The 27,827-nt window shown below is 41.6% G+C and overlaps 1 protein-coding gene and 1 long non-coding RNA gene across 7 annotated transcripts in view; one reads left to right on the forward strand and one right to left on the reverse strand.

The window, feature by feature from the left end:
• CCDC60 (coiled-coil domain containing 60) overlaps positions 1 to 27,827 on the forward strand; it is a 216,865-nt gene that overhangs the window by 186,681 nt on the left and 2,357 nt on the right. For 4 of the 6 annotated variants that reach the window (XM_035257789.2, XM_078337409.1, XM_035257787.3 and 1 more), the window contains 5 exons: positions 3,274 to 3,345; positions 6,090 to 6,152; positions 6,832 to 6,957; positions 19,049 to 19,180; positions 21,300 to 21,489. In XM_035257789.2, coding sequence (XP_035113680.1) covers positions 3,274 to 3,345; positions 6,090 to 6,152; positions 6,832 to 6,957; positions 19,049 to 19,180; positions 21,300 to 21,489 — 583 coding nt within the window. The remainder of the gene's footprint in view (positions 1 to 3,273; positions 3,346 to 6,089; positions 6,153 to 6,831; positions 6,958 to 19,048; positions 19,181 to 21,299; positions 21,490 to 27,827) is intronic. The other 2 variants (XM_035257788.2, XM_035257790.2) reach the window with 2 other exon arrangements.
• Positions 1 to 27,827, reverse strand: part of LOC118144365 (uncharacterized) — a 126,141-nt gene that overhangs the window by 41,529 nt on the left and 56,785 nt on the right. The gene's annotated exons all lie outside the window — the stretch shown is intronic.

The following is a 27,827-nucleotide window of genomic DNA, read 5'->3' on the forward strand; positions in this document are numbered from 1 at the left end:
GCAGTAGCTGAGCATTTTCTCTGTGACAGGCACTGAGCTGTGTTGTTTATGTGTATCACTTCTCTGAGTTCTTACAATAATCCTACAAGGTAGATACTATTATCAGTAAGGAAATGAGGCTCAGAGAGGCTATGTGACTAGTTCAGGGTCACTCAGCCAGTGAATTATAAGGCCATGAATCTAATCTAGACTTTCTTTTTGGTTTATTTTTGTTTTTGAGACAGGGTCTTGCTCTGTTAACCAGACTCATGTGCAGTGGCACAATCATAGCTCACCACAGCCTCCAACTCCTGGGCTCAAGCAATCCTCCTCCTCAGCCACACACCACCACACCTGGCTAATTTTTTTAATTTTGTAGAGACAGGATCTCACTATACTACCCTGGTTGGTCTTGAACTCCTTGCTCAAGCGATCCCCTCACCTTGGCCTCCCAAAATGCTGGGATTACAGGTGCGAATCACCATATTTGGCAAATCCAGACATTTCTAACTCCAAAAACCATTCTCTTTGCCACTCTGCTGTGCTGCGTCTCAGGAATTCTCTGGTTATTCATGATCCTTTGAGTCGATACTTATGAACATGTATGGGCTGTGTAGTCATTATTATTGTGAGAAGTGTCCATGAAAGGAAAGCTTGAAAATGTGCGAACAAATAATCAGGGCATTTGACCTAGTCTGGGCTGGGGATGGCGATCAGAGAAGTTTCCTCCAAGGAAGAAGCTTTAAACTAAGATTTAGATAAAGCATGTAAATGGGCGAGCAGGGAGGCAGGGAAGAGAGTATTACAGGCAGCACATGTGCAAACGTGGTCAAAAGGGACCATAACACCTTCAAGAAACTGAAACGCAGACAAAAAGGGATAAAACTCAAGGATTCTGGTTTTTATTCTAATGACAGCAGGAATCCTTTGAAGTTTCAAGCTGGCAACTCATACGATTGGCTCATAAGGAGGCACTATCAGACTTGAACCTAAGACATCCCCTTTCTGGTGGGAAGCTTTGTCCACCAGGCTTCTGACCTCTAAAAGCCCCAGAGATCACATAGCCTAGAGCCGGAGTCGCCTTCCCAAGTGTGGATTTCTTTCTTGGGTAAGCAAATTACTTCCTCAAAATAAATGAGGCACTAGAAGAGGTTCATCATCGCCTTCAGCCCACTGGGATGCCAACTATGACTTATTGGTTATTGTTATTACCGTAATTACAGTTCACTGTGCACTTTCACATGCATCATGCCTCGCCTCTGCTTAGGAAACGTGATGCATTTGCCTGCTGTTGCCTCGATTCTCATTGGGGCTGCTCTGAGAGGTGGCACTTGGAGGCACTCAGAGACAATGTTGACCCATGAGGCCCCCACTGCTGCGCCTGATTTATAAGCATTAGAGACAGACAATAATAATGAAACATCAGCTCAAAGAGCCTCCTTCCTTTGTAAGAACTCACCACACAAGCACTGGCTTTGGAGTCAGAATGACGTGGATCTAAAACCTGTTGCTCTTGGACATGTCATCTAGGCTTTCTCTAAACCTCAGTTTTTTCTTCTATAAAATAAGATTGTGTAGCATCAAAGCATTGGCTTTGGAACCCAACAAACTAAGGTCAGTCTCCATGCCCATGATTAATTGCTGGGTGATGTTGGGTGAGTTTCTTCATCTCTGAGTCTGATTCTATTTCTGTAAAATGAGGCTCATTAGCAGTCTATCCCAAAGGGTTGTAGTGAGAATTAGATGATATTATCCCTGTAAAATATTACTAATATTATGGAAATAACATCTACTTCGATGAACCATTTTAAGCATTTAGTCAGATAATGCATCTATTTAACATATTAGCATGCGCCTGGCATACCGTAAGTATTCAATAAATGGCAGCGAGGTTGGTGGTGGGGACGGTGGTGAGGACAGTTGTCACTTTTGTCTCACACATGTTGCCCCACAGAATCTTCTCCTGCTGAGACAGGTACATTCATCATTACCATCACCCCATCTCACAGATGTCAAAGAGCAACAGGCAGTGACTTCCATAAGGTCTTCAAAGACAAAACCACACTAGAACCTGGTTCTCACAAGACCCATCACATGGCCTCTGCATTCAATTTAATGATAAAATAGCCATGGTTACAGAGCAAGAATATGTTGAAGTATCCCTTCCTCATTAATTCCTCTGGGAAAAAAAAAATCTCCCTAATCTTTTGCTAAGGCAGCAGATAGTGAAGCTTCAATGCAAAGCTACAGACAGATGGTTAGGAAAAGCTGTGCATTCTCTTTTGCCCCCTCACTTTGGAAGCTGGATTCCTTTCTCACTTTAGATCCCAAATCTGTTCTCATCAAGGCTAACAATGAACTGTGGGGCTTTCAGAAATCCCTATAAGCCAGTGCATCCAGCCCCCAGCCTCAAGGCCAGACTGCCCCCTCATCATCTAAAAACACTGCCTTTTCTTAAAATCCTGTAGCAGTGTCCCTGAAGATTAGAAGCAGCTTGGGATACTTATGATAAATACAAATTTCTACACCTCCTCATCCCAGAACCTACTGAATCATAATCTCCAGAGGTAGCGAGATATACATATTTGAGGTAGAGTCTCACTCTGTCACCCAGGCTGGAGTACAGTGGTGCCATCTCAGCTCACTGCAACCTTCACCTCCTGGGTTTAAGTGATTCTCGTCCTCATTCTCATGCTTCAGTTCAAGCGATTCTCATGCCTGAGTAGCTGGGACTACAAATGTGAGCCACCATACCTGGCTAATTTTTGTATTTTTAGTAGAGACAGGGTTTCACAGTGTTGTTCAGGCTGGTCTGGAACTCCTGACCTCAAGTGATCCACTTACCTGGGCCTCCCAAAGTGCTGGGATTACAGACATGAACCACCACACCCAGCCAATAGCTATATTTTTTTTAAGAAGCACTTCAAGTGGGAATTATTTCACAGTATTTTACCTTATTGTGTGGAATTTTAAGAGAGAGATAGAGAGAGAGAGAGAGAGAGAGTGTGTGTGTGTGTGTGTGTGTGTGTGTGTGTGCACGTGTGCATGCGCATACCTCTGTGTGTGATCTAAATGCAGCTTCTGGGGCCCACCTCTAGGCCCAATGTATTCAAGTCCCTAGAAATGTGGCCCAGGAATCTGTATTCTTAGCATACTCTCCAGGTGAGTGCTGTGCCCAGGAGAGTCTGAAGATTCCTGCTCTAGAAAGAGAATTCCCCCTCCTCCCACATGTAGTTACTCCACAAAATCTTCATACATTCAGTGCCTTGTTAAAGGACTCACTTTGCTTTGCAGCATCTTGTCAGTGCTGAAACAAAACAAGAGCAATTCTGCCTATAAGGAAATGCAGACCATCCACAAGTCAAGGTAGGAAAGCCTGGAGCCTGCAGCAGGTGCCGCGGAAGGCAGGTTACAGGGACCACTGCAGGGAAGCTCCTCCCCAGACCATGGAAAGTGGGACAGGAAAGGGAGGACTTTTTCCTTCTTATGACCTCACCAGAAACAAGCCCTTTTACTGCAGGGCCAGGGGTGAGAATCTAGGCATCTCTCCACAACAATTATACACCATCAAGTTAAAATGTTCTAATCATGGAGAAGTGAAGTAGGGAGGATGTGGTACAAGACTCTCTCTCTCTCTCTCTACCAGGGTAAATTATAGTGGGTAAGGTAGAGATCTCTCCCTGATTTATTTTAGGGAAAAAAATTTTTTTTGAGATGGAGTCTTGCTCTGTCACTCAGGCTGGAGTACAGTGGCACCATCTCGGCTCACTGCAACCTCCAAACCTCTACCCTCCCAGGTTCAAGTGATTCTCCTGCCTCAGCCTCCCAAGTAACTGGGACTACAGTCATGCATCACCATACCCAGCTAATTTTTGTATTTTTAGTAGAGACAGGGTTTCACCATGTTGGCCAGGCTGGTCTTGAACTCCTGACCTCAAGTGATCTGCCCCCCTCGGCTTCCCAAAGTACTGGAATTACAGGTATAAGCCACGATGCCTGGCCAATTTAGAGAATATTCTTTGATTCCCCATCTGTGCCAGTAACTGTGCTAGGTTTGGGGGATTCAGCAGCAGGTAAAACAAACACAGCCTGCCCTCCTGGATCTCTGTATCTGGGCTGGGGTTATAACCTTTTATGTGCCATAGACTTGGAAGTCTGAGAAAAATCTATGGACTCCTTTAAGAAAAATATTTGTAAATGCATACTACACATTTCAAAAGATGACTAAGAAATGCATAGCAATATGGATTGCTATATTACAATCAAATTTGGGATATGGTCATCTATGCATGTCTTTCACAATGCATTATATGACAAGACTTGCCAACAGGTCTAACATCTCCTGTAATTTTGAATTATTGTTGAGTATAAATGATTTTTTTAAATAGCTCCCACAAATGTAACATGATAGGCAAATACCTACAATTTCCATTTTGGTTAAAAGTTAGTTCAAGTAAAGGTGCAACTTTTTCCCCATCTGCATTTATGGACCCCTTGGATTCTACCCATGCTTAAGAATTGCTGGTCTAATGGTAGAGTCAGGCATTTCTCAGATAATCTTACAGCTGACCATAACATCATGACTGTGAAGTGTTCTGAAAAAGAAGTAGAGGGGTTGGGTACTAACCAAGACTCAGTCTGAGTCTGACATTTAAGCTGAGAACTTAAGGACAAAGGAGAATTGACTAGGCTATGAGGTGGGAAAGGTGGGAAGGCTGTTCCGAGCAGGGTCAATAGCGTATGCTAAAGTCCTGAGGCAGGAAGAATCTCAGGCACACCAGGCAAAGACCAATGCATCTGAAACTCAAAGAAGACCAAGTAGGGGGCACAGTGTGAGAGAGGCAAAAGGGTCTTTTATTGCTTATTTCTGCCTCTTTCTTATCACCAGCGAATAATACCACTTTCCTTACCTCCCACCTCCTCCCTGAATCACTGTCAAAGCTCTTGAAAAGAAGAGAGCCATCTACAGGAGGAAGGTCAGGGCCACCATGCTCCCCTAAAGGATTCATCTGCAGGGATTAGGGCAGCTGGTTGGAATCCAAAATCAAGGCTTTCTGGATATTGTTAATGGGGGTCTGCATTTTCCCCAAGTAGGATGAAAATGTTACCTACTAGGCCTGAGACCTCCACGTCTAGTCCTGTGAGCTGCTGGGGAAAACAGTAAAGGCCAGGACCTTTCCTATGGGGAGGGTTCTGGAAAATGGCCAGGCCTGCCTGCCTAAAAAAGTCCCAAATGCCACAGGGCTAGAAGCAAAGGGTTACCCACATATCACAGGAAGAAGAAAACCAGTTTTACCACCCCCTCCCCCAGAGCCACAGAGAAAATGTGGTCAGATCAGTTTTCCAAGCATTTGGAAGAAAGTAGGGGAAACAGGTTCAGAGAGAAGGTGCTAGACAATGGTGCTCAAAGCCCAAGTCCCTAAACAAGGATCCTGGAGAAAGGCTTGGGGGGCAGGGTGGGCAGGGGTAGGGGCCCTTCATCCCCCTCTAGGAAGCTTGCCCAGGCAGAGTCACAGGAGAGGGTATCCATACGAGGATTCAATCATCCACACCTAGAAAGGGTTGGATGGCATAATAAGTTGATGGGTCACAGATGAGGAAACTGACCATCCAGAAGGGAGCTGCTTGCTCACAGACAGACAAGAGGGAAAACAGTCATTGAGTTTCACTAAATCTGCTCTTGACCCAGTGTTAAGTGTTGGGCATGGAGAAGAGGGTGAAAAGGTCCTAAACCAATTCACCCTCCAAAGAAAACAATTTTATACAAATGAAACTGAGATCCAGAAAAGACATAATCCTGACAATATGCAGAGGCAGAAGGTCAAAGTTGGACTGGAGAGTCCAGATATACAGGACTTGCTGTGGACCATAAAGCAGGGTAGGATATAAGTAGGTAGAAAAGAAACAAAGAGGACCCTCTCAGCAGGGATATGGCAGGAGGAAAGCCCAAGAGGTGGGGAGAAATTCATAGAGTTCTGTGACTGATGCCTTGATTAGAACCACCTCCCTTGCCTGAATTCTGGAAGTTAGCAGGTGCCATGGGACCCTGAAGGCACCCTTTCTTGAAAAGCAAACTCTGAGCAACTTGAAACCATCCCTTTGTGTTTCAGTGAGAGATCCAGCAGTACAAGTGCAGAAAGCCACACCCAGCCAGTCCAGAAGAAGTCTAAAAAGTAAGCCAGGAGGGCAATGGAAGGACCCAGGCAAGAGGGAATATGGTGACCACACCCCCTATCTTCCCAGGGGTGTGGAAATGACCCAATGCAGATCAGACTCCCTAAAGCCATAGATGATGCTGAAGGACAAGGCACTCATAGCCAAGAAGCCGAGCAGCAATGCAGACAAGGGCAAGAAATCCCTCTGCTGTGCCAGGCACCATGAAAAGCATTCTATCTGCATTACCTTGCCTGTTCCTCAAAACCAATTATATGAGGCAGAGGCATTAGCCCATCTTACAAAGGAGTAGGCTGAAACCTGGCCACGTAAAATGTCTTGCCTGAGGGCACGCAGCTAAGAAGTGGTGGAGCTGGACTTTAAGCCTGAATTTCCCAGCTACAAATTCCATCTCACCATCCTTAACATTCGCTGGGCTCCAGCAACCAGCTGTCTCACTGTGGGCTCATTTAATAGGGTCTGAACCACCATCCTGATGCTATTGGGAAGATCTGTCCTTCCTATGTCCAGGAGGATGCCTAGGGAGGCTCCAGGTGAGGGTAGAGAACACAGGGGGCTACGGGAAGTCCCTGATGCAAAGCATGTTGGGGCCCAGGGAAGCCAGATTAGTTACTAGGGTGGTTACTAGGGGACATCCCTAGTCTCCATCCCCCAAGCTCTTCTTATCTGTGTCCACAGCCGCACTAATTATGACTTCAACATCCAATACAAGAGTGGGGTGTGTAACACCATGAGGGCCAGGTTTTACAGCGTAGCCCAGGAGGCTGGCTTCTGCCTGCAGGACAAGATGGAAATCCTCATGAAGTAAGGGCACACATATATCCATTCATTCAAAGGGCATTCACTGGGTACCTAGTATATGCATGCCAGATGCCAGGTGCTGGGGCTATATCATAGACAAGAACTTGTTGTCTATTCTCAAGGAGCTCACAGTCTTTTGGAAAATATGGGCAGAAACAAAGTAACTGCATTCATAAGTGTATAGGTAAAAATTATAATCATTGTCCTACAGGAAGAGAACAGGGTGCTATGAGAGAGAGAGAGCATAGGTACCTAAGCTAGATTGGGAAATCTGGGAAGACCTCTCTGAGGAGGTGACTTTTAGATGAGTTCTGAAGGATGAGGAAAAGCCAGCAGTGTGATGAGAAGGTGGAATGACATTCCAGATAGAAGTAAAAGTGCATGCAAATTCCCAAGTCCAGAAGGGACATGGAGAATTTGATGAGAGCTGCATCATGCAAGCCAAAATGCCAGTTATGACATGGGATTTGATTTTAAGAGCACCAGAAAGCCATTGAAAGCTTTTCTTCTCTCTTCTGACAACCCAATAACTTCCTCCCTTTCTAGCCTACTCCTTGACTCCAGAGGCCATCCACCCCATGAATGCATCTATGCAACAAAGTTTGCATGATGGCCCGTTGCACTCTCCATTCCCATTGCACTGATGGATTGAATGCTCTGGGACCAGGGTTTTGAGAACACCAATCCTTGCCCTTTCCTTCTGGAAGTTGCCAGTCCAGTAGGGAAAAATGGAAAATTAAACAGGGAATTAGCACACAGAGGTCTAGAGGTTGTGGGAGGAAGCTGCATGCTAAGGGAACAAAAAAGGGATGCCCCACCTGACCCCAGACAGCCTTCAGAAAGGTCTCCTTGGAGGAAACAGCATTTTCTTTGCTTTTTTTTTTTTAAGAGATATGGTTTTGCTCTGTTACCCAGGCTGGAGTTCGGTGGCACAATCATACTTACTGCAGCCTCCAGAAGTAAATTTTTTGTTTTGTTTTGTACAGATAGGGTGTCACTATATTGTCCAGGCTGGTGTCAAACTCCTGGCCTCAAGCAGTCCTCCCACCTTGGCCTCCCAAAGTACTAGGTTTGCAGGCATGAGTCACCACACCCAGCTGGAAACAGTATTTTCAGTTTAATAAACATAGGTGATAGTTCCAGAGCACTTACTATGAACCATTCATGGATGTAGGAGCTTTGGATTTATGTGTCATTTAATGCCACAACAATCCTACGAGATAGGTGCTATTGTTAGACTTATTTTGTAGATGATAAAAGTGAGCTCAGAGATGCCTCCTGTCAAAGGTTCTCCAGTGGCTAAGTAGAAAAGCTAGAATTCAAACCCAAGAGTCATGCTGAACAACTTGGAAAATATATTTCAGGATATCATCCATGAAAACTTCCCCAACCTTGCTAGAGAAGCCAATAGTCAAATTCAGGAAATACAGAGAACTCTTGATAGATTCTACACAAGGAGATCATCCCCAAGATACATAATCATCAGATTTTCCAAGATCAAAATGAAGAATGTTAAAGGCAGCTAGAGAGAAGGGGCAGGTCACCAACAAAGGGATCCTTATCAGGCTAACAGCAGACCTCTCAGCTGAAACCCTGTAAGCCAGAAGAGATTGGGGGCCTATATTCAACATTCTTAAAGAAAAAAATCTTCAAGCAAGAATGTCATATCCAGACAAACTAAGCTTCCTACATGAAAGAGAAATAAGATCCTTTTCAGATAATAAAATAAGTCCTGAAGGATGAGGAGTACGGTATCACTGTAAACCAACCACACAAACAAGCCAACATAGTAACCAGTTAACAACACAGTGACAGGATCAAATCCACACATAACAATACTAACTTTGAACGTAAATGAGCTAAATGCCCTACTTAAAGTGCACAGGTAAGGTGGATAAAAAAGCAAGACCCAATGGTATGCTGTCTTTAAGAGACTCATCTCATGCATAATGACACTTAAAGTCTCAAAATAAAGGGATGGAGGAAAATCTACCAAGCAAATGGAAAACAGAAAAAAGCAGGCATTGCCATCCTAATTTCAGGCAAAAGAGATTTCAAACCAACAAAGATCAGAAACGGTAAGGAAGAGCATTACATAATGGTAAAGGGTTCAAATTTAACAAGAAGACCTGACTATCCTAAATATATATGCACCCAACATAGGAGCATCTAGATTCATAAAGCAAGTTCTTAGAGACCTACAAAGTGACATAGACTCCCACACAATAATAGTGGGAGTCTTCAACACTGCACTGACAGTAATAAACAGATAACTGAGGCAGAAAATTAACAAAGATATTCAGGACCTAAATTCAGCATTGGACCAAATGGATCTCATAGACCTTTGCAGAAGTCTCCACCCAAAAACAACAGAATATACATTCTTCTTATCACCACATAGCACATACTCTAAAACTGACCACATAATTGGATATAAAACAATACTCAATAAATGTAAAAGAAATGAAATCATCAAACACACCCTCAGACATAGCACAATAAAAATAGAAATCAACACAAGGAAAATCACTCAAAACTATACAATTACATGGAAATTAAACATCCTCCTGAATGACTTCTGGGTAAATAATGAAATTAAGACAGAAATCAAAAAGTTCTTTAAAAATAATGAGAGCAAAGATACAATATACCAGAATCTCTGGGACACAGCTAAGGCAATATTAAGAGGGCAATTCATAGCACTAAATACCCACATCAAATAGTTAGAAAGATCACAAATTAACAACTTAACTTCCCAACTGAAAGAATTAGAGAAGCAAGAATGAATCAACCCCAAAGCTAGCAGAAGATGAGAAGTAACAAAAATCAGAGCTGAACTGATGGAAATCAAGACATGAAAATCCATTCAAAAGATAAACAAATCCAGGAGTTGGTTTTTTGAAAAAATTAATAAAATAAATAGGTCACTAGCTAGACTAATTAAAAATAAAAGAGAGAGGCCAGGCACGATGGCTCACACCTGTAATCCCAGCACTTTGGGAGGCTGAGGCAGGTGGATCACAAGGTCAAGAGATCAAGACCATCCTGGCCAACATGGTGACACCCTGTCTCTACTAAAAATACAAAAATTATCTGGGCATGGTGGTGCATGCCTGTAGTCCCAACTACTTGGGAGGCTGAGGCAGGAGAATCACTTGAACCTGGGAGGTGGAGGCTACAGTGAGCCGAGATCATGCCACTATACTCCCCGCTGGTGACAGAGCGAGACCCCTCCCTAAAAAAAAAATAAAATAGAGAAGATCCAAAAAGCACAACTAGAAATGATGAAGGGAATGTTGCTACTGACCCGACAGAAATAAAATCAGCCCATTAGAAACTACCACAAACACCTCTGTGCACACAAACTAGAATACCTAGAAGAGACAGATAAATTCCTGGACACATACACCTTCCCAAGACTGAGCCAGGAAGAAATTGATTCCCTGAACAGATTAATAACAAGCTCTGCAATTGAATCAGTAATAAATAGTCTATCAACCAAACAAAAGCCTTGATGGATTCACATATGACTAGCCAGTTATCCCAGCACCATTTATTGAACAGGACCTTATGGATTCACAACCAAGTTCTACCAGATGTACAAACAAAAGCTGGTACTATTTCTACAGAAACTGTTCCAAAACATTGAGGAGAAGGCACTTCTCCCCAACTCATTCTATGAGGCTACATCATCTTGATACTAAAACCTGGTAGAGACACACCAAAAAAAGAAAACTTCAAGCCAACATTCTTGATAAACATCAATGCAAAAATCCTCAACAAAATACTTGCAAACCAAATCCAGCAGCATATCAAAAAGCTAATCCACCATGGTCAAGTAGGCTTCATCCCTGGGATATGAGATTGGTTAAACATACAAAAATTAATAAACGTGATTTATCACATAAACAGAACTAAAGATAAAAACCGTATGATGATCTCAACAGATGCAGAAAGGCTTTTGACAAAATTCAACATCGCTTCATGTTACAAAAAACTCTCAATAAACTAGGTATTGAGGGAAAATACCTCAAAATAATAACAGCCATCTATGACATACCCACAGCCAACATCATAATGAATGGGTAAAAGCTGGAAGCATTCCTCTTGAAAACCAGCACAAGACAAGGATATCCTCTCTCACCACTTCCATTCATTGCAGTGTTGAAAGTCCTAGCCAGAGCAATCAGGCAAGAGAAAGAAGTAAAGTGCATCCAAATAGGAAGAGAGGAAGTCAAACTATCTCAGTTTGTAGGCAACATGATTCTATATATAAAATATCCATAGTCTCAGCACAAAAGTTCCTTTGGCTGATAACTTCAGCTAAGTTGCAGGATATAAAATTAGTGTACAAAATCACTAGTATTCCTATACACCAACAACAAGCAGATTGAGAACCAAATCAGAAAGGCAATTCCATTCACAACTGCCACAAAAAAATACCTTGGAATACAGCTAATCAGGGAAGTGAAAGATCTTTACAACGAAAATTAAAAAACACTGCTCAAATAAATCAGAGAAGACACACAAAAAAAATGGAAAACATCCCATGCTCATGGATAGGAAGAATCAATATCACTAAAATGGCAATACTGCCCAAAGCAATTTATAAATTCAATTCTATTCCTATCACATTGTCTTCAAAGAACTAGAAAGAATTACTTCAAAAATATATGGAACAAAAAAAAAAGACCCTGAATAACTAAGGCAATCTTAAGCAAAAAAAAAACAACAACAACAAAAAACTAGAGGAATCACATTACATGACCTCAAACTATACTACAAGGCTACAGTGACCAAAACAGCATGGTACTAAAAACAGGCACATCAACTGATGGAACAGAACAGAGAGCCCAAAAATAAGGCTGCACATCTATGGCCCTCTGATCTTTGACCAAGCTGACAAAAACAAGCAGTGGGAAAAAGATGCCCTATTCAATAAATGCTGCTGGGACAACTGGTTAGTCATATGCAGAAGATTGAAGCTAGACCCCTCCATTACACCATATATAAAAATCAACGTAAGGAGGAGGATTCAAGATGGAGTGGTAAGAACAACTCAGGATCGCAGCTCTCAGTGGACACTCAGAGGGTGAGTCAAAGCCGCATTTCCAGATGGATCTTTGTTGCCCACAGAACCGGGAAATTCCCAGGTGTAGGACAGACACAGGATGCAAGCACAGCCATTTTGGCTGTTGCAGCCACTTCAGCCGGCGCCGCAGTGCAGCGGCACTCCACAACAATGCGCACAAAACACACTGGCCCGGGTGCCCTGCTAAACCGGCAATCTGAAATTTGGGAGGGCAGATTAGCATACCCATCTGATTAAATGGGACTTGGACAGTGAGCCAGACTAGGAGATTCCTGGGAAGTGGCGTTTGAGCCAGCGCAGTGGCTCGCTGCATGAGAAATCACACAGATCCTGGTGCCCTAACAGCAGGAGACTGAAACACCTGAGAAAGAGCCATCCATTCAACTTAAAAAAAAGAAAGAAAGGTGCTCTGAGGCAGGGAGCCAGGTGAGCAGGCTCGGTGGGTTTCACCCCCACAGGGACAAACAAAACAGCAATTCGAAATGCTCCGGGTGGAGAGTTTCACTGCAGGCACAGCTGAACCCAGGACGGTGCAGCTTGGTGGGGGAGGGGCGTCCACCATTACCGAGGCAATCCACCCCTACTGAGGTATACTCCCATTGCTGATGCAGCCTGCTGCTGCCAAGGCAACCCGCCATAACAGAGAGATTCCGCTGCAGGGCAGAGCCCGCAGCAACAGGGCGAACCCCACATCAGCAGGGCGGAGCCTCGGCAGGCAAATAGTGACTAGACTGCCTCTTAGCTGGGCAGGATAGTGCAACAGACACTCATAAAGAAAGCCCCAACTCCCCGAGACAGAGCATCTAGGAACAAAAGGGGTTTTAAGAGTTCTGATGCAGCAGACATAAACGTAGCAGCCTATCAGCCCTGAATGAACAACGGAGCTCACAGCTAAGCACTTGAGCTCCTATAAAGTACAGACCGTCTCCTCAAGCAGCTCCCTGACCCCCTGTATATACACAGTCACCTTAAAAAGGATTGATCGGACTGACATTAGGCGGGCATCATTCTGGGACAAAGATAGCAGAAGAAACTGATAGCATCCCTCATGGTTCTGCAGCTGCTACAGATGTACCCCAGACAAGCAGGGCCTGGAGTGGACCTCAGCAGTCATACAGCGGAGGGGCTAGACTGGTAGAAGGAAAACCAAGAAACAGAAATACCTCATCATCAACAATCTGGGCGTCCATACAGAGACCCAATTGAAAAGTCAGCAACTACTCAGACAACAGGTGGATAAATCCACAAAGATGGGAAGAAACCAGTGCAACAAGGAGGAAAACACCTGAAACCAGAACACCTCACCTCCTACAAAGGACCAAAACTCCTCACCAGCAAGGGAACAAAGCTGGACGGAGAATGACTGTGACGAAATGATGGAATCAGACTTCAGAAGGTGGGTAATGAGAAACTTCTGTGAGCTAAAAGAACATGTTCTAAATAATGCAAAGAAACTAAGAACCTTGAAAAAAGATTCGAGGAAATTATAACAAGAATGGATAACTTAGAGAGGAATATGAATGAATTGAAAGAGCTGAAAAACACAACACGAGAATTTCGCAAAGCATGCACAAGTTTCAATAGCCGAATTGACCAAGCAGAAGAAAGAATATCAGAAGTCGAAGATCAACTCAATGAAATAAAACGAGAGACCAAGATTAGAGAAAAAAACACAAAAAGGAATGAACAAAGTCTCCAAGAAAGGTGAAACTATGTGAAGAGATCTAACCTACATTTGATAGGTGTACCAGAATGTGACGAAGAGAATGAATCCAAGCTGGAAAATACTCTTCAGGATATCATCCAGGAAAATTTCCCCAACCTAGCAAGGCAGGCCAACACTCAAATCCAGGAAATACAGAGAACACCACAAAGATATTCCGCAAGAAGAGCAACCCCAAGGCACATAATCATCAGATTCAACAAGGTTGAAATGAAGGAGAAAATACTAAGGGCAGCCAGAGAGAAAGTTCAGGTCACCCACAAAGGGAAGCCCATCAGACTCACAGCAGATCTCTCGGCAGAAACTCTACAAGCAAGAAGAGAGTGGGGCCAATATTCAACATCCTTAAAGAAAAGAACTTTCAACCCAGAATTACATATCCAGCCAACCTGAGCTTCATAAGTGAAGGAAAAATAAAATCCTTTGCAAACAAGCAAGTACTCAGAGATTTTGTCACCACCAGGCCTGCTTTACAAGAGCTCCTGAAACAGGCACTACACATAGAAGGGAACAACCCGTACCAGCCATTCCAAAAACACACTAAATGGTAAAGAGCATCAACAAAATGAAGAATCTTCATCAACTAATGGGCAAAACAGCCAGCCAGCATCAAAATGGCAGTATCAAATTTACACATAACAATATTAACCCTAAATGTAAATGGGCTAAATGCACCAATCAAAAGACACAGACTGGCAAATTGGATAAAAAATCAAAACCCATCAGTGTGCTGTATCCAGGAAACCCATCTCACATGCAAGGATACACAAAGGCTCAAAATAAAGGGATGGAGGAAGACTTACCAAGCAAATGGAGAGCAAAATAAAGCAGGAGTCACAATTCTCATCTCTGATAAAATAGACTTTAAAGCAACAAAGATCAGAAGAGACAAAGAAGGTCATTACATAATGGTAAAAGGATCGATACAACAAGAAGAGCTAACAATCCTAAATATATATGGACCCAATACAGGAGCACCAAGATATATAAGGCAAGTTCTTAATGACTTACAAAGAGACTTAGACTCCCACACAATAATAGTGGGAGACTTTAACACTCCACTGTCAATATTAGACAGATCAACCAGACAGAAAATTAACAAGGATATCCAGGGCTTGAACTCAGACCTGGAACAAGCAAACCTAATAGACATTTACGGAACTCTCCACCCCAAATCCACAGAATATACATTCTTCTCAGCACCACATCACACCTACTCAAAAATTGACCACATAATTGGAAGTAAAGCACTCCTCAGCAAATGCAAAACAACTGAAATCATAACAAACAGTCTCTCAGACCATAGTGCAATCAAGTTAGAACTCAATATTCAGAAACTAACTCAGAATTGCACAGCTTCATGGAAACTGAACAACTGGCTCTTGAATGTTGACTGGATAAACAATGAAATGAAGGCAGAAATAAAGAAGTTCTTCGAAACCAACAAGAACAAAGACACAACATACCAGAATCTCTGGGACACATTTAAAGCAGTCTCAAGAGGAAAATATATAGCAATAAGTGCCCATATGAGAAGAGTGGAGAAATCCAAAATTAACACCCTATCATCAAAATTGAAAGAGCTAAAGGAGCAAGATCAAAAAAAAACTCAAAACCTAGCAGAAGACAAGAAATGACTAAGATCAGAGCAGAACTGAAGGAGATAGAGACACGAAAAATCCTTCAAAAAATCAATAAATCCAAGAGCTGGTTTTTTGAAAAGATCAACAAAATAGACAGACCAATAGCCAGACTGATAAAAAAAAAGAGAGAACAACCAAATAGATGCAATAAAAAACAATAAAGGGGAAATCACCGCAGATTCCACAGAAATTCAAACCATCATCAGAGAATATTACAACCAACTCTATGCACATAAACTAGTAAACCTGGAAGAAATGGATAAATTCCTGGACACTTGTGTCCTCCCAAGCCTAAACCAGGAGGAAGCCGAAACTATGAATAGACCAATAACAAGGTCTGAAGTCGAGGCAGCAATTAAGAGCCTACCACTCAAAAAAAGTCCAGGTCCAGATGGGTTCACAGCAGAATTCTACCAGACACACAAAGAGGAACTGGTACCATTCCTTCTGAAACTATTCCAAATAATCCAAAAAGAGGGAATCCTTCCCAAATCATTTTATGAGACCAACATCATCCTGTTACCAAAACCCGGCAGAGACCCGACAAGAAAAGAAAACTTCAGGCCAATATCCATGATGAACATAGATGCAAAAATCTTCAATAAAATACTGGCAAGCCGATTGCAACAGCACATCAAAAAACGTATCCATCATGATCAAGTAGGATTCATCCCGGGGATTTAAGGCTGGTTCAACATACACAAGTCTATAAACGTAATTCACCACATAAACAGAACCAAAAACAAAAACCACATGATTATCTCAATTGATGCAGAGAAGGCATTTGACAAAATACAACAGCCCTTTATGCTAAAAACCCTCAATAAACTTGGTATTGGTATCTCAAAGTAATAAAAGCTATTTATGACAAACCAACAGCCAATTGGGGAAATGTGGCACGTATACACCATGGAATATTATGCAGCAATCAAAAATGATGAGTTCATGTCATTTGTAGGGACATGGATGAATCTGGAGAACATCATTCTCAGCAAACTGACACAAGAACAGAAAATGAAATACCGCATATTCTCATAGGTGGGTGATGAAAAATGAGAACACATGGACACAGGGAAGGGAGTACCAAACACTGGGGTCTAGTAGGGGGAAGAGGGGAGGGAGAGCGGGGGCGGGGGAGCTGGGGAGGGATAGCCTGGGGAGGAATTGCCAAATGTGGGTGAAGGGGAGGAAGGCAGCAAAACACACTGCCATGTGTGTACCTATGCAAATGTTTTGCATGTTCTGCACATGTACCCCAAAACCTAAAATGCAATAAAAAAAATCAACTTAAGATGGATTAAATACTTAAGTGTAAAACCGAAAACTATAAAATCCTTGGAAGACAACCTAGGCAATACCATCCCATACCTAGGAAGAGGCAAAGATTTTATGACAAAGACACCAAAAGCAATTGCACCAAAAGCAAAAATTGACAAATAGGATCTAATTGAAGTTAAGAGCTTTCACAAAGCAAAAGAAGCTATCAACAGAGTAAACTGACAACCCACAGAATAGGAGAAAATATTTGCGAACTATACATCTGACAAAGGTCCAGTATCCAGCGTCTATAAGAAACTTAAAGAAATTTACAAGAGAAAACCCATCGGAAAGTGGACAAAGGACATGAACAGACACTTTCTCAAAAGAAGACATACATGTGGCCTAGAAGCATATTTTAAAAAGCTCAACATCACTGATCATTAGAGAAATGCAACTCAAAACCACAATGAGATACCATCTCACACCAGTAAGAATGACTGTTTTTTGTTTTTTGTTTTTTTTTTTTGAGACAGAGTCTCACTCTGTTGCTCAGGCTGGAGTGCAGTGGCCTGATTTTGGCTCACTGCAACCTCTGCCTCCTAGATTCAAGAGATTCTTCTGCCTCAGCCCCCTGAGTAGCTGAGACTACAGGCATGTGCCACCACACCCAGCTAGAGAATGACTATTATTAAAGAGTCAAAAAATAACAGATGCTGGTGAGGTTGCAGAGAAAAAGGAGCCTTTATACACTGTTGATGGAAGTATAAATTAGTTCTATCATTGTGGACAGCAGTATGGATATTTCTCAAAGAGCTAAAAGCAGAACTAACATTTAACCCAATGATCCCATTACTGGGTATATATCCAGAGGAATATAAATCATCATACCATAAAGACACATGCATGTAAATGTTCATTGCACTCTTCACAATAACAAAGACACAGAATCAACTTAAATGCCCATCAATAACAGACTGGATAAGGAAAATGTGATACATACACACCATGGAATATTATGCAGCCATAAAGAACAATAAGATAATGTATTTTGTGGAAACACAGATGAAGCTGGAGGCTATGATCCTTAGCAAACTAACCAGGAACAAAAAACCAAATACCACATGTTCTCGCTTGTAAGTGGGAGCTAAATGATAAGAATTTATGAACACAAAGAGGGAAACAACAGGCACTGGGGTCTACTTGAGGTGGGGGGATGTGGAAGGAGGGGGAGAAGAAGAAAAATAACTCGGTACAGAGCTTAATACCTGGGTGATGTAGTAATATGTACAGCAAATCCCCGTGACATATGTTTATCTATGTAACAAACCTTCACATGTAGTGCCAAACCTAAAACAATTTTTTAAGTCATGCTGGAAAAGTAGAGTGGCAGAGGGTTTCAAGGAAAAGCAACAGATAGGTCCCAGAAGTCAGAGGGACACAGAGAGCCAGGGAACTGCCAGTAGTCAGGTGTGGCTGGGGCATAGGGTGGTTGCAGGGTGATCAGAGAGCTAGATAAGCCAGAGGTAGTCTAGCTGTGGTGGTTGAGCTTTATCACAGAGACTTTGATCATGAGCCAAAGGATACAATTCTGGAAGAGAAGAAATGGAAAGGATGGAGATAAAGCCAGAAAATGTGGGGGCTGAATAATTTAGAGTCTTGGAGATGAATTTATTCTGAGTAAACTGAAAAGCCATAGAAAGCTGTAAACAGTGGGGTGAAATGGTGATATTTATAATATAAAGTGTCATTGGAGAGACAGAACATAGGCACAAAATGATGAGGAGAGTGGGAAAGAGAGGAACCAGCATGAGCTCCTCTACTGTGTGTCTGGCATGAAGCTCAACACTTTACACACATTGTATCATTTAATGCTCACTTCTGACAAATAGGAATCATTATTGTTCCCCAACTTACAGATTGAAAAGCTGTGTAAATACAATCAGAAGTAGGAAGAGAATGAAAACTAATAAAAAGTGACTAGATTTAACTGGGAAACAGTGCTTCAGGACCTTGGAGAGAGCTGTATCCTCTTGTGGCAAAAGCCAGATCCTAAGTTAAAGACTAGTTGAGAAGGTTAAGAAAAGCCTAATGGGCAGCAAACCACATTACCATGTATGTACCTATGCAACAATCCTGCATGTTCTGTGCACATATACCCCAAAACCTAGAGTGCGATAAAATAAATATTGTGTATATATATGTATATATAAATATGTATATATAAAATAAATATATGTATATATATATATTTCTTTTATATATATGAAAAAAAGCCTCATGAATGAAGAGGTATTTAAGTCAGACCTCAAAGCAGCTAGGATGGTTATAGGAGGCGGGTATCTTATTCTTCTCTCTCTTTCTCATACAACCTTGTAGGCGCCAAGAAGAGAGAGGTGTCCAGAAGTTCCGTGCTTTCGTCCTTGTCTCAAATTTTCAAAAGGACATAGCAAAAATGAGACATCAAGTATCTGTAGTAAAACGAGATGCAGAAGAAATTGCAGACCACTGGTAAATATCCTAAGAACCAGATAAGATGGTCCCTGGAAGAGGATAGGGTGTTGTTATTACAAAATCACAATTGATTCCACTGTCCTTCAAGGCATAGAGAGGCCATCACTCCAAACCTGTCATTGGCCAATAGGATCCCCCCTGCCGTAGTCACACTAAATCCAGAGCACAATCAGGCCCAGAACTCTGAAATCACAGATAATCCAACCCATTGTGTTCTCCATACTTACGTGCTGTTTGATTCAGACTTGCAAATCAGGACAGCCTTGCCAGGCTCTGTGGAACAGGCAGGTGAGGCATATCAACTGAAAATTTTCTACAGATTCTGAGGTCTATGCGGTAGAGAACACTACATCCCCCCAAGTAATGTAATCCCCTAAAAATGCAAAACTAGGCAGGCATAACCTAGAAACACTGTGCCCCAGCACAAGGGTGATAATAAGTAACAACAAAAAAGCAACATGAATTGAGTGATTACTGGATGGCAGTCACTACATAAGCAATTTACATAAATTGTCTATTTTATCCCCCCCAACAAAATAATCTTGAAGGGTACATATTAACCCCCATTTCACAAACAAGGAAACAGAGAGGCAGAGGGGTAACCTTACTTGTCAAAGGTCACACCAGCAGCAAATGGTGAATTTAGGATTCAAACCCCTGTCTAATCTCATCTGTATGTTCACTTGCAATGTAGAATTGGAATCCACTGAACTGTGGTGTCCCAAACCCCATCCTAGCAAGGTGAATACATTAAGATCTAACAGTAAGATGAGAAAGTAAAACATGTACCCAGAATCCCTTCCATGAGTTTAATAATGTGAAATAGGAACTTATAAGCAGGTCCCTGGAGTCTTCGCAGAGTTGTGGGAACTTCTACACAACCTCACATTCAAGGACATCACTTTCTCACAAGCAGTGTCTGGCCCTGAAGATACATGAGGCTTTTAAGAGGGACCCTCTTGTGAAAATGGGGAAGAGTCTTCTGCAAACCCTCTTCCCTCTGTTGGGGAGGAGGAAAGGGAGTTATGAACTAACTCACATAAATAGAAGGAAACTAATGCTGGTCCTCCCACAGTGGGATTCCGCCTACATCTCCAATAGTGGAATTTCCAGTGTTATTAGCGGGGAAGCAATTGCCCTCCATAGTAACATTAAAATCAAATCAAACAAACCGCAGCCCAATAAGAGTGATGTTGAGTTTGTAGTTCTTCACTCATCCAATTACTCATTCAGTCTTTCAAATGATAGTTATTGAGCACCTACTCTCAGTAAGGCGGCATTCTAGTACTTTGAATACCGAGTAACTCGGATGAGGTTCCTTTTCTCCTCAATGAAATTTTATTCTAAACAAGGAGACAGGAATCAATATAATAAATATATATCCTAAATTACAAAGAAGTATGAGAAGCTTAAAATATATCATAGATGATCAATTTCATCTTCAAAATTTTCCACAATGGGCACATATGTAGCAAGGGGTGAGGGAGTTGTGGGTTTCTTTTTTTTTTTAAGAGATCCACCTGCCTTAAGACCTGATCACATCTGAACTGTCTCCTTAGGTTAGACCTAAAGTAGGTTGGACGAAGTAGGTTCTTCAAGGACAGATTCCAAAACTACTCTCACATTCACAAAACACTGAAATACACAAAGCTTTGACCCAACCTTGCTCATTAGTCAGAGATAGAAAATGCACACCCAAACACATACACACACGCACCGTCTTGTGTGTGAGAGCCTCCTGCATCCTTGAAGACATCCCGCAGATGTGTCTACCTCCACTCTGACCTGATTAACCCTCAGAAGAGAAGCTTAGATACCGAAGTCCATTCCTTTCTTCTAACATTTCGTTGTCTGACTGAAAAATTACAAATGCATCCCTTGAAAGCACACCCTTGCTCTATTTTTTAATGAAATGCAAGTCTTTCTCCATCTTTCCTACCCCTAAAAGTAAAGACATGCCTGATCTGTGAGCCACAGAGGAAAGGCCCCCAGATAAAGAGTCCTGCTGCCCTAGAGACATCACAGAGTAGCAGAAAGAGAAAGTGGAGATGGGTGGCCAGAGGTGCTCAGATCTTCCAGCAGCTTCCTAACTTGCCCTCTCCTCTTGGAATTGAAGGTACTTAGATCTGTTGTCCAAACTGCCAGAGGATCTAAAGAACTTCCGCCCCGCCAAAAAGATCCTGGTGAAACTGCAGAAGTTTGGGGAAAACCTGGACCTGCGGATTCGACCCCATGTCCTCCTGAAGGTGCTGCAGGATCTGAGGATTTGGGAACTGTGCTCCCCTGACATTGCTGTGGCTATTGAGGTAACCACCACCTCCTTTCCCCTCACAGTGTTTCAGGTGTCATTCCATCACCTCTCAACATTCAGGCACTGTTTAAGTGCTGGGGACACAAAGGCCGCTCAATTTATGGAGCTCATATTCTAATAGGAGAGGGATCGTCCCATTACCTGGTTGCCTAACTCCAACTGCAAGGGACTTTATATTCTATGTAAATGGTACTCCCTGGAAACTCAGAGGCTTTGGAGTGGCATATAAAATGGGCAGTTATAATAAGGAGTCCTTTATCTTGCTACTAAAAAGTGTGGTCCGTGGACTCCAGAGGATGGACCTCACCTGGATGCTTGTTAGAAATGCAGAATCACAGGCTTCAAGTCAATCTGCCAACTCCAAGTTTAAATTTTAATGGGATTCCAGGTGTCTTGTATGCACCATACATTTTGAGGAGCCCTGGGTATAAGTTAGAAGGGATCTAACTTAACTCAGGCAACTGAGAAGGTGACTTTTACGGTGAGACCTCAACTGTGAGAAGACGACACCGTGAAGAGAAAGGGAAAGAGCAGATCGAGAAGAGAAGACAGCACGTGCAAAAATCCCAAAGCAGCACACGACCTGACTTGTTGGGAGAACTCAGTGGCAGTCAATGAGTGTGGAAGGAAGTGGGCAAGGAGCACATGGTTCCCAGGAGATTGGAGAGGTCAGTCCGTGCTGACCTTTGAGGTTCAATATAAAAATTTAGGAGCCACTAAACAGTTTTCAGTAGTTGGTCACCATCATCACCAGAGGAAGTTCCCGGTGCTCTGTCAAAAGGCATCAGCAATACAAGGACCCCACAGTAAGGGGTTAGCAGAGGCTAATGAAGTCATTTCTTTAATTTTATCAGATGGCCTATGTGCATTTTGACAGGGCCTTCGATGCCTCCCTCCTGGTAAAGAAGTGAACTCAAAAGGTCCAATTCTCAGGCCTTGACAGGCTACAGAGCATTTGACATTTTCATGCCAGGTGGGCCTTTCCACAGGATGACCTGAATGTGTTACTGAGGGCAAGGTTAGGAGTGGAAGGAGGAGGATGACCTTGTAGACAAATTTGAATGCCCAGACTGTACTCCCCATGACCTCTGAGGCTTCTTCAGGAAAGACTCTAGCAGATTAGGCCAAAACTAACTCTAGGGCAACTTCCACCTCTTACTTACCGGCTATGGGGTCCAACCTCCACCTGAAGTTATGAAGGACTTGGAAAAAGTAGTCCCTGCATGGGTAAAAAGAGTGCCAGGGCTCCTCTTTTATTTGAGGTGAGTCCACAGCCCTGGCTAATAAAACTTAGCATGCTCTTCTCCCAGTGGGAACATCACGTATATATATATATATATATATATGATGTGTACCTATGTAACAAATGTGCAGGTTTGTTACATAGGTATACATGTGCCATGGTGGTTTGCTGCACCCATCAACCCATCATCTACATTAGGCATTTCTCCTAATTCTTTCCCTCCCCTGGACCCCTACCCCTGACAGGCCCTGGTGTATGATGTTCCCCTCCCTTCATCCATGTGTTCTCATTGTTCAACTCCCACTTATGAGTGAGAATATGTGGTGTTTGGTTTTCTGTTTCTGTGCTAGTTTGCTGAGAATTATGGTTTCCAGCATCATCCATGTCCCTGCAAAGGACATGAACTCATCCTTTTTTATGATTGCATCGTATTCCATGGTGTATATGTGCCACATTTTCTTTATATAGTCTATCATTGATGGGTATTTGGGTTGGTTCCAAGTCTTTGCTATTGTGAATAGTGTCACAATAAACATAAGTGTACATGTGTCTTTATAGTAGAATGATTTCTAATACTTTGGGTATATACCTAGGAATGGGATTGCTGGATCAAATGGTATTTCTGGTTATAGGTCCTTGAGGAATTGCCACACTGTCTTCCACAATGATTGAACTAATCTATACTCCCACCAACAGTGTAAAAGCATTTCTATTTCTCCACATCCTCTTCAGCATCTGTGGTTTCCTGACTTTAATGATTGCCATTCTAACTGGTGTGAGATGGTATCTCATTGTGGTTTTGATTTGCATTTCTCGAATGACCAGTGATAATGAGCTTTTTTTCATATGTGTTTTGGCCACATAAATGACTTTTTTTGAGAACAGACATATAAATGTCTGTTCATATCCTTTGCCCACTTTTTGATGGGGTTGTTTTTGTCTTATAAATTTGTTTAAGTTTCTTGTAGATTCTGAATATAAGCCCTTTGTCAGATGGATAGATTGCAAAATTTTTCTCCCATTCCATAGGTTGCCTGTTCACTCTGATGGTAGTTTCTTTTGCTGTGTGGAAGCTCTTTAGCTTAACTAGACCTCATTTGTCAATTTTGGCTATTACTGCCATTGCTTTTGGTGCTTAGTCATGAAGTCTTTGCCCATGCCTATGTCCTGAATGGTATTGCCTAGGTTTTCTTCTAGGGTTTTTATGGTTTTAGGTCTTACATTTAAGTCTTTAATCCATCTGGAGTTAATTTCTGTATAAGGTGGAATGAAGGGGTCCAGTTTCAATTTTCTGCATATGGCTAGCCAGTTTTCCCAATGCTATGTATTAAATAGGGAATCTTTTCCCCATTGCTTGTTTTTGTCAGCTTTGTCAAAGATCACATGGTTTTATATGTATGAGGTTATTTCTGAGGCCTCTGTTCTGATTCATTGGTCTGTATATCTGTTTTGGTACCAGTACTATACTGTTTTGGTTACTGTAGCTTTGTAGTATAGTTTGAATTCAGGTAGCATGATGCCTCTAATTTTGTTCTTTTTGCTTCGGATTGTCTTGGCTATATGGGCTCTTTTTTGGTTCCAGGTGAAATTTAAAGTAGTTTTTTTCTAATTCTGTGAATAAAGTCAATGGTATCTTAATGGGGATAGTATTGAATCTATAAATTACTTTTGGCAGTATGGCCATTTTCACAATACTGGTTCTTCCTATCCATGAGCATTGAATGTTTTTCCATTTGTATCCTCTCTTTTCTCTTTGAGCAATGATTTGTAGTTCTCCTTGAAAAGGTCCTTCATGTCCCTTGTAAGTTGTATCCTAGGTATTTAATTCTCTTTGTTGCAATTGTGAATGGTAGTTCACCCATGATTTGGCTCTCTGTTTTTCTATTATTGGTGTATAGTAATGCTTGTGATTTTTGCATATTGATTTTGTATCCTGAGACTTTGCTGAAGTTGCTTATCAGCTTAAGGAAATTTTGGGCTAACATAATGGGGTTTTCTAAATATACAATCATGTCATCTGCAAACAGAGACAATTTGACTTCCTCTCTTCCTATTTGAATAACCTTTATTTCTTTCTCTTGCCTGATTCCCCTGGCCAGAACCGATATGTTGAATAGAAGTGGTGAGAGAGGGCATCTTTGTCTTGTACTGGTTTTTCAAAGGGAATGCTTCTAGCTTTTGCCCATTCAGTATGATATTGGCTGTGGGTTTGCCATAAATAGCTCTTATTGTTTTGAGATATGTTTCATCAATACCGACTTATTGAGAGTTTTTAGCATGAAGGGGTGTGGAATTTTATCAAAGGCCTTTTCTGCATCTATTGAGATAATCATGTGGTTTTTGTCATTGGTTCTGTTTGTATGATGGATTACATTTATTGATTTGTTTATGTTGAACCAGTCTTGCATCCCAGGGATGAAGTCAGCTTGATCATGGTAGATATGCTTTTTGATGTGTTGCTGAATTCAATTTGCCAGCTTTTTATTGAAGATTTTCACATCAATGTTCATCAGGGATATTGGCCTGAAATTTTCTTTTCTTTTCTTTTCCTTTTTTTTTTTTGGTTGTTGTTGTTGTTGTTGTTGTTGTTGTTATGTCTCTGCCAGCTTTTGGTATCAGGATGATGTTGGTCTCATAAAATGAGTTAGGGAGGAATTCGTCTTTTCTATTTTTTGAAATAGTTTCAGAAAGAATGGTACCAGCTCCTCTTGGTACCACTGATAGAATTCAGCTGTGAATCCATCTGGTCCTGGGTTTTTTTGGCTGGTAGGATATTATTTACTGCTTCAATTTCAGAACTTGTTGTTGATCTATTCAGGGATTCAACTTCTTCCTGGTTTAGTCTTGGGAGGGTGTGTGTGTCCAGGAATTCATCAATTTCTTCTAGATTTTCTAGCTTATTTGCACAGAGGCATGTATAGTATTCTCCAATGATAGTTTGTATTTCTGTGGAATCAGGGGTGATAGCCCTTTATCATTTTTTATTGTGTCTCTTTGATTCTTCTCTCTTTTCTTCTTTACTAGTCTGGCTAGCAGTCTATCTATTTTGTTAATCTTGTCAAAAAACCAGCTCCTGGATTCATTAATTTCTTGAAGGGTTTTTTATGCCTCTATCTCCTTCAGTTCTGCTCTGATCTTATTTATTTCTTGTCTTCTGCTAGTTTTTGAATCTGTTTGCTCTTTCTTCTCTAGTTCTTTTAATTGTGATGTTAGGGTGTTGATTTCTCCTGTGGGCATTTAGTGCTATGAACTTCCCTCTAAACACTGCTTTAGCTGTGTCCTAGAGATTCTGATACATTGTGTTTTTGTTCTCATTGATTTCAAAGAACTTATTCATTTCTGCCTTAATTTCGTTATTTATCCAGTAGTTGTTCAGGAACAGGTAGTTCTGTTTCCATGTAGTTGTGCAGTTTTGAGTGAGGTTCTTAATCCTGAGTTCTAACTTGATTGCACTGTGGTCTGAGAGACAGTTTGTTATGATTTCCATTCTTTTGCATTTGCTGGTGAGTGTTTTACTTTCAATTATGTGGTCAATTTTAGAATAAGTGTGATATGGTGCTGAGAAGAATGTATATTCTGTTGATTTGGGTTGGCAAGTTCTGTAGATGTCTATTAGGTCCACTTAGTCCAGAGCTTAGTTCAAGTCCTGAATATCCTTGTTAATCTTCCATCTCATTGATCTGTCTAATATTGACAGTGGAGTATTAAAGTCTCCCACTATTATTGTGTGGGAGTCTAAGTCTCTTTGTAGGTCTCTAAGAACTTGCTTTATGAATCTGGGTGCTCCTGTATTGGGTGCATATGTATTTAGGATTGTTAGCTCTTCTTGTTGCATTAATCCCTTTGCAATAATGTAATGCCCTTCTTTGTCTTTTTTGATCCTTGTTGGTTTAAAGTCTGTTTTATCAGAGACTAGGATTGCAACTCTTGCTTTCTTTTTTATGCATTCCACTTGTTTGGTAAATATTCCTCCATCCCTTTATTTTGAGCCTATGGGTGTCACTGCATGTGAGATGGGTCTCCTGAATATGGCACACTGATGGGTCTTGACTCTTGATCGAATTTATCAGTCTATGTGTTTTAATTGGGGCATTTAGCCCATTTACATTTAAGGTTAATATTGCTATGAGTGAATTTGATTCTGTCATTATGATGCTCGCTGGTTATTTTGCCCATTAGTTGATGTAGTTTCTTCATAGTGTTGATGGTCTTTGTAATTTGGTATGTTTTTGCAGTGGCTGGTACCTGTTTCTCCTTTCTATATTTAGTGCTTCCTTCAGGAGCTCTTCTAAGGAAGGCCTGGTGGTGACAATCTCTTAGCATTTTCTTCTCTTTAAAGGATTTTATTTCTCCTTCATTTATGAAGCTTAGTTTGGCTGGATATGAAATTCTGGGTTGAAAAATCTTTAAGGGTGTTGAATATTGGCCCCACTCTCTTCTGGCTTGTAGGGTTTCTGCAGAGAGATCTGCTCTTAGTCTGATGGGCTTCCCTTTGTGAGTAACCTGACCTTTCCCTCTGGTTGCCCTTAACATTTTTTCCTTCATTTCAGCCTTGGTGAATCTGACGATTATGTGTCTTGGGGTTGCTCTTCTCAAGCAGTATCTTTGTGGTGTTCTCTGTATTTCCTAAATTTGAATGTTGGCCTATCTTGCTAGGTTGGGGAAGTTCTCCTGGATAATATCCGGAAGAATGTTTTCAAACTTGGTTCCATTCTCTCTGTCACTTTGAGGTACACCAATCAAATGTAGGTTTGCTCTTTTCACATAGTCCCATATTTCTTGGAGGCTTTGTTCGTTCTTTTTCATTCATTTTTCTCTGATCTTGTCTTCACACTTTATTTCATTACATTGATCTTCAATCTCTGATATCCTTTCTTCCACTTGATCAATTCAGCTATTGATACTTGTGTATGCTTCATGAAGTTCTCTTGCTGTGTTTGTCAGCTCCATCAGGTGATTTATGTTCTTCTCTAAACTGGTTATTCTAGATAGCAATTCCTCTAACCTTTTTTCAAGGTTCTTAGCTTCCTTGTATTGGGTTAGAACATTCTCCTTTAGCTCAGAGGAGTTTGTTATTACCCACCTTCTGA

This window comes from Callithrix jacchus, chromosome 9 (assembly GCF_049354715.1).
Source record: "Callithrix jacchus isolate 240 chromosome 9, calJac240_pri, whole genome shotgun sequence".
Taxonomy (NCBI): Eukaryota; Metazoa; Chordata; class Mammalia; order Primates; family Cebidae; genus Callithrix; species Callithrix jacchus.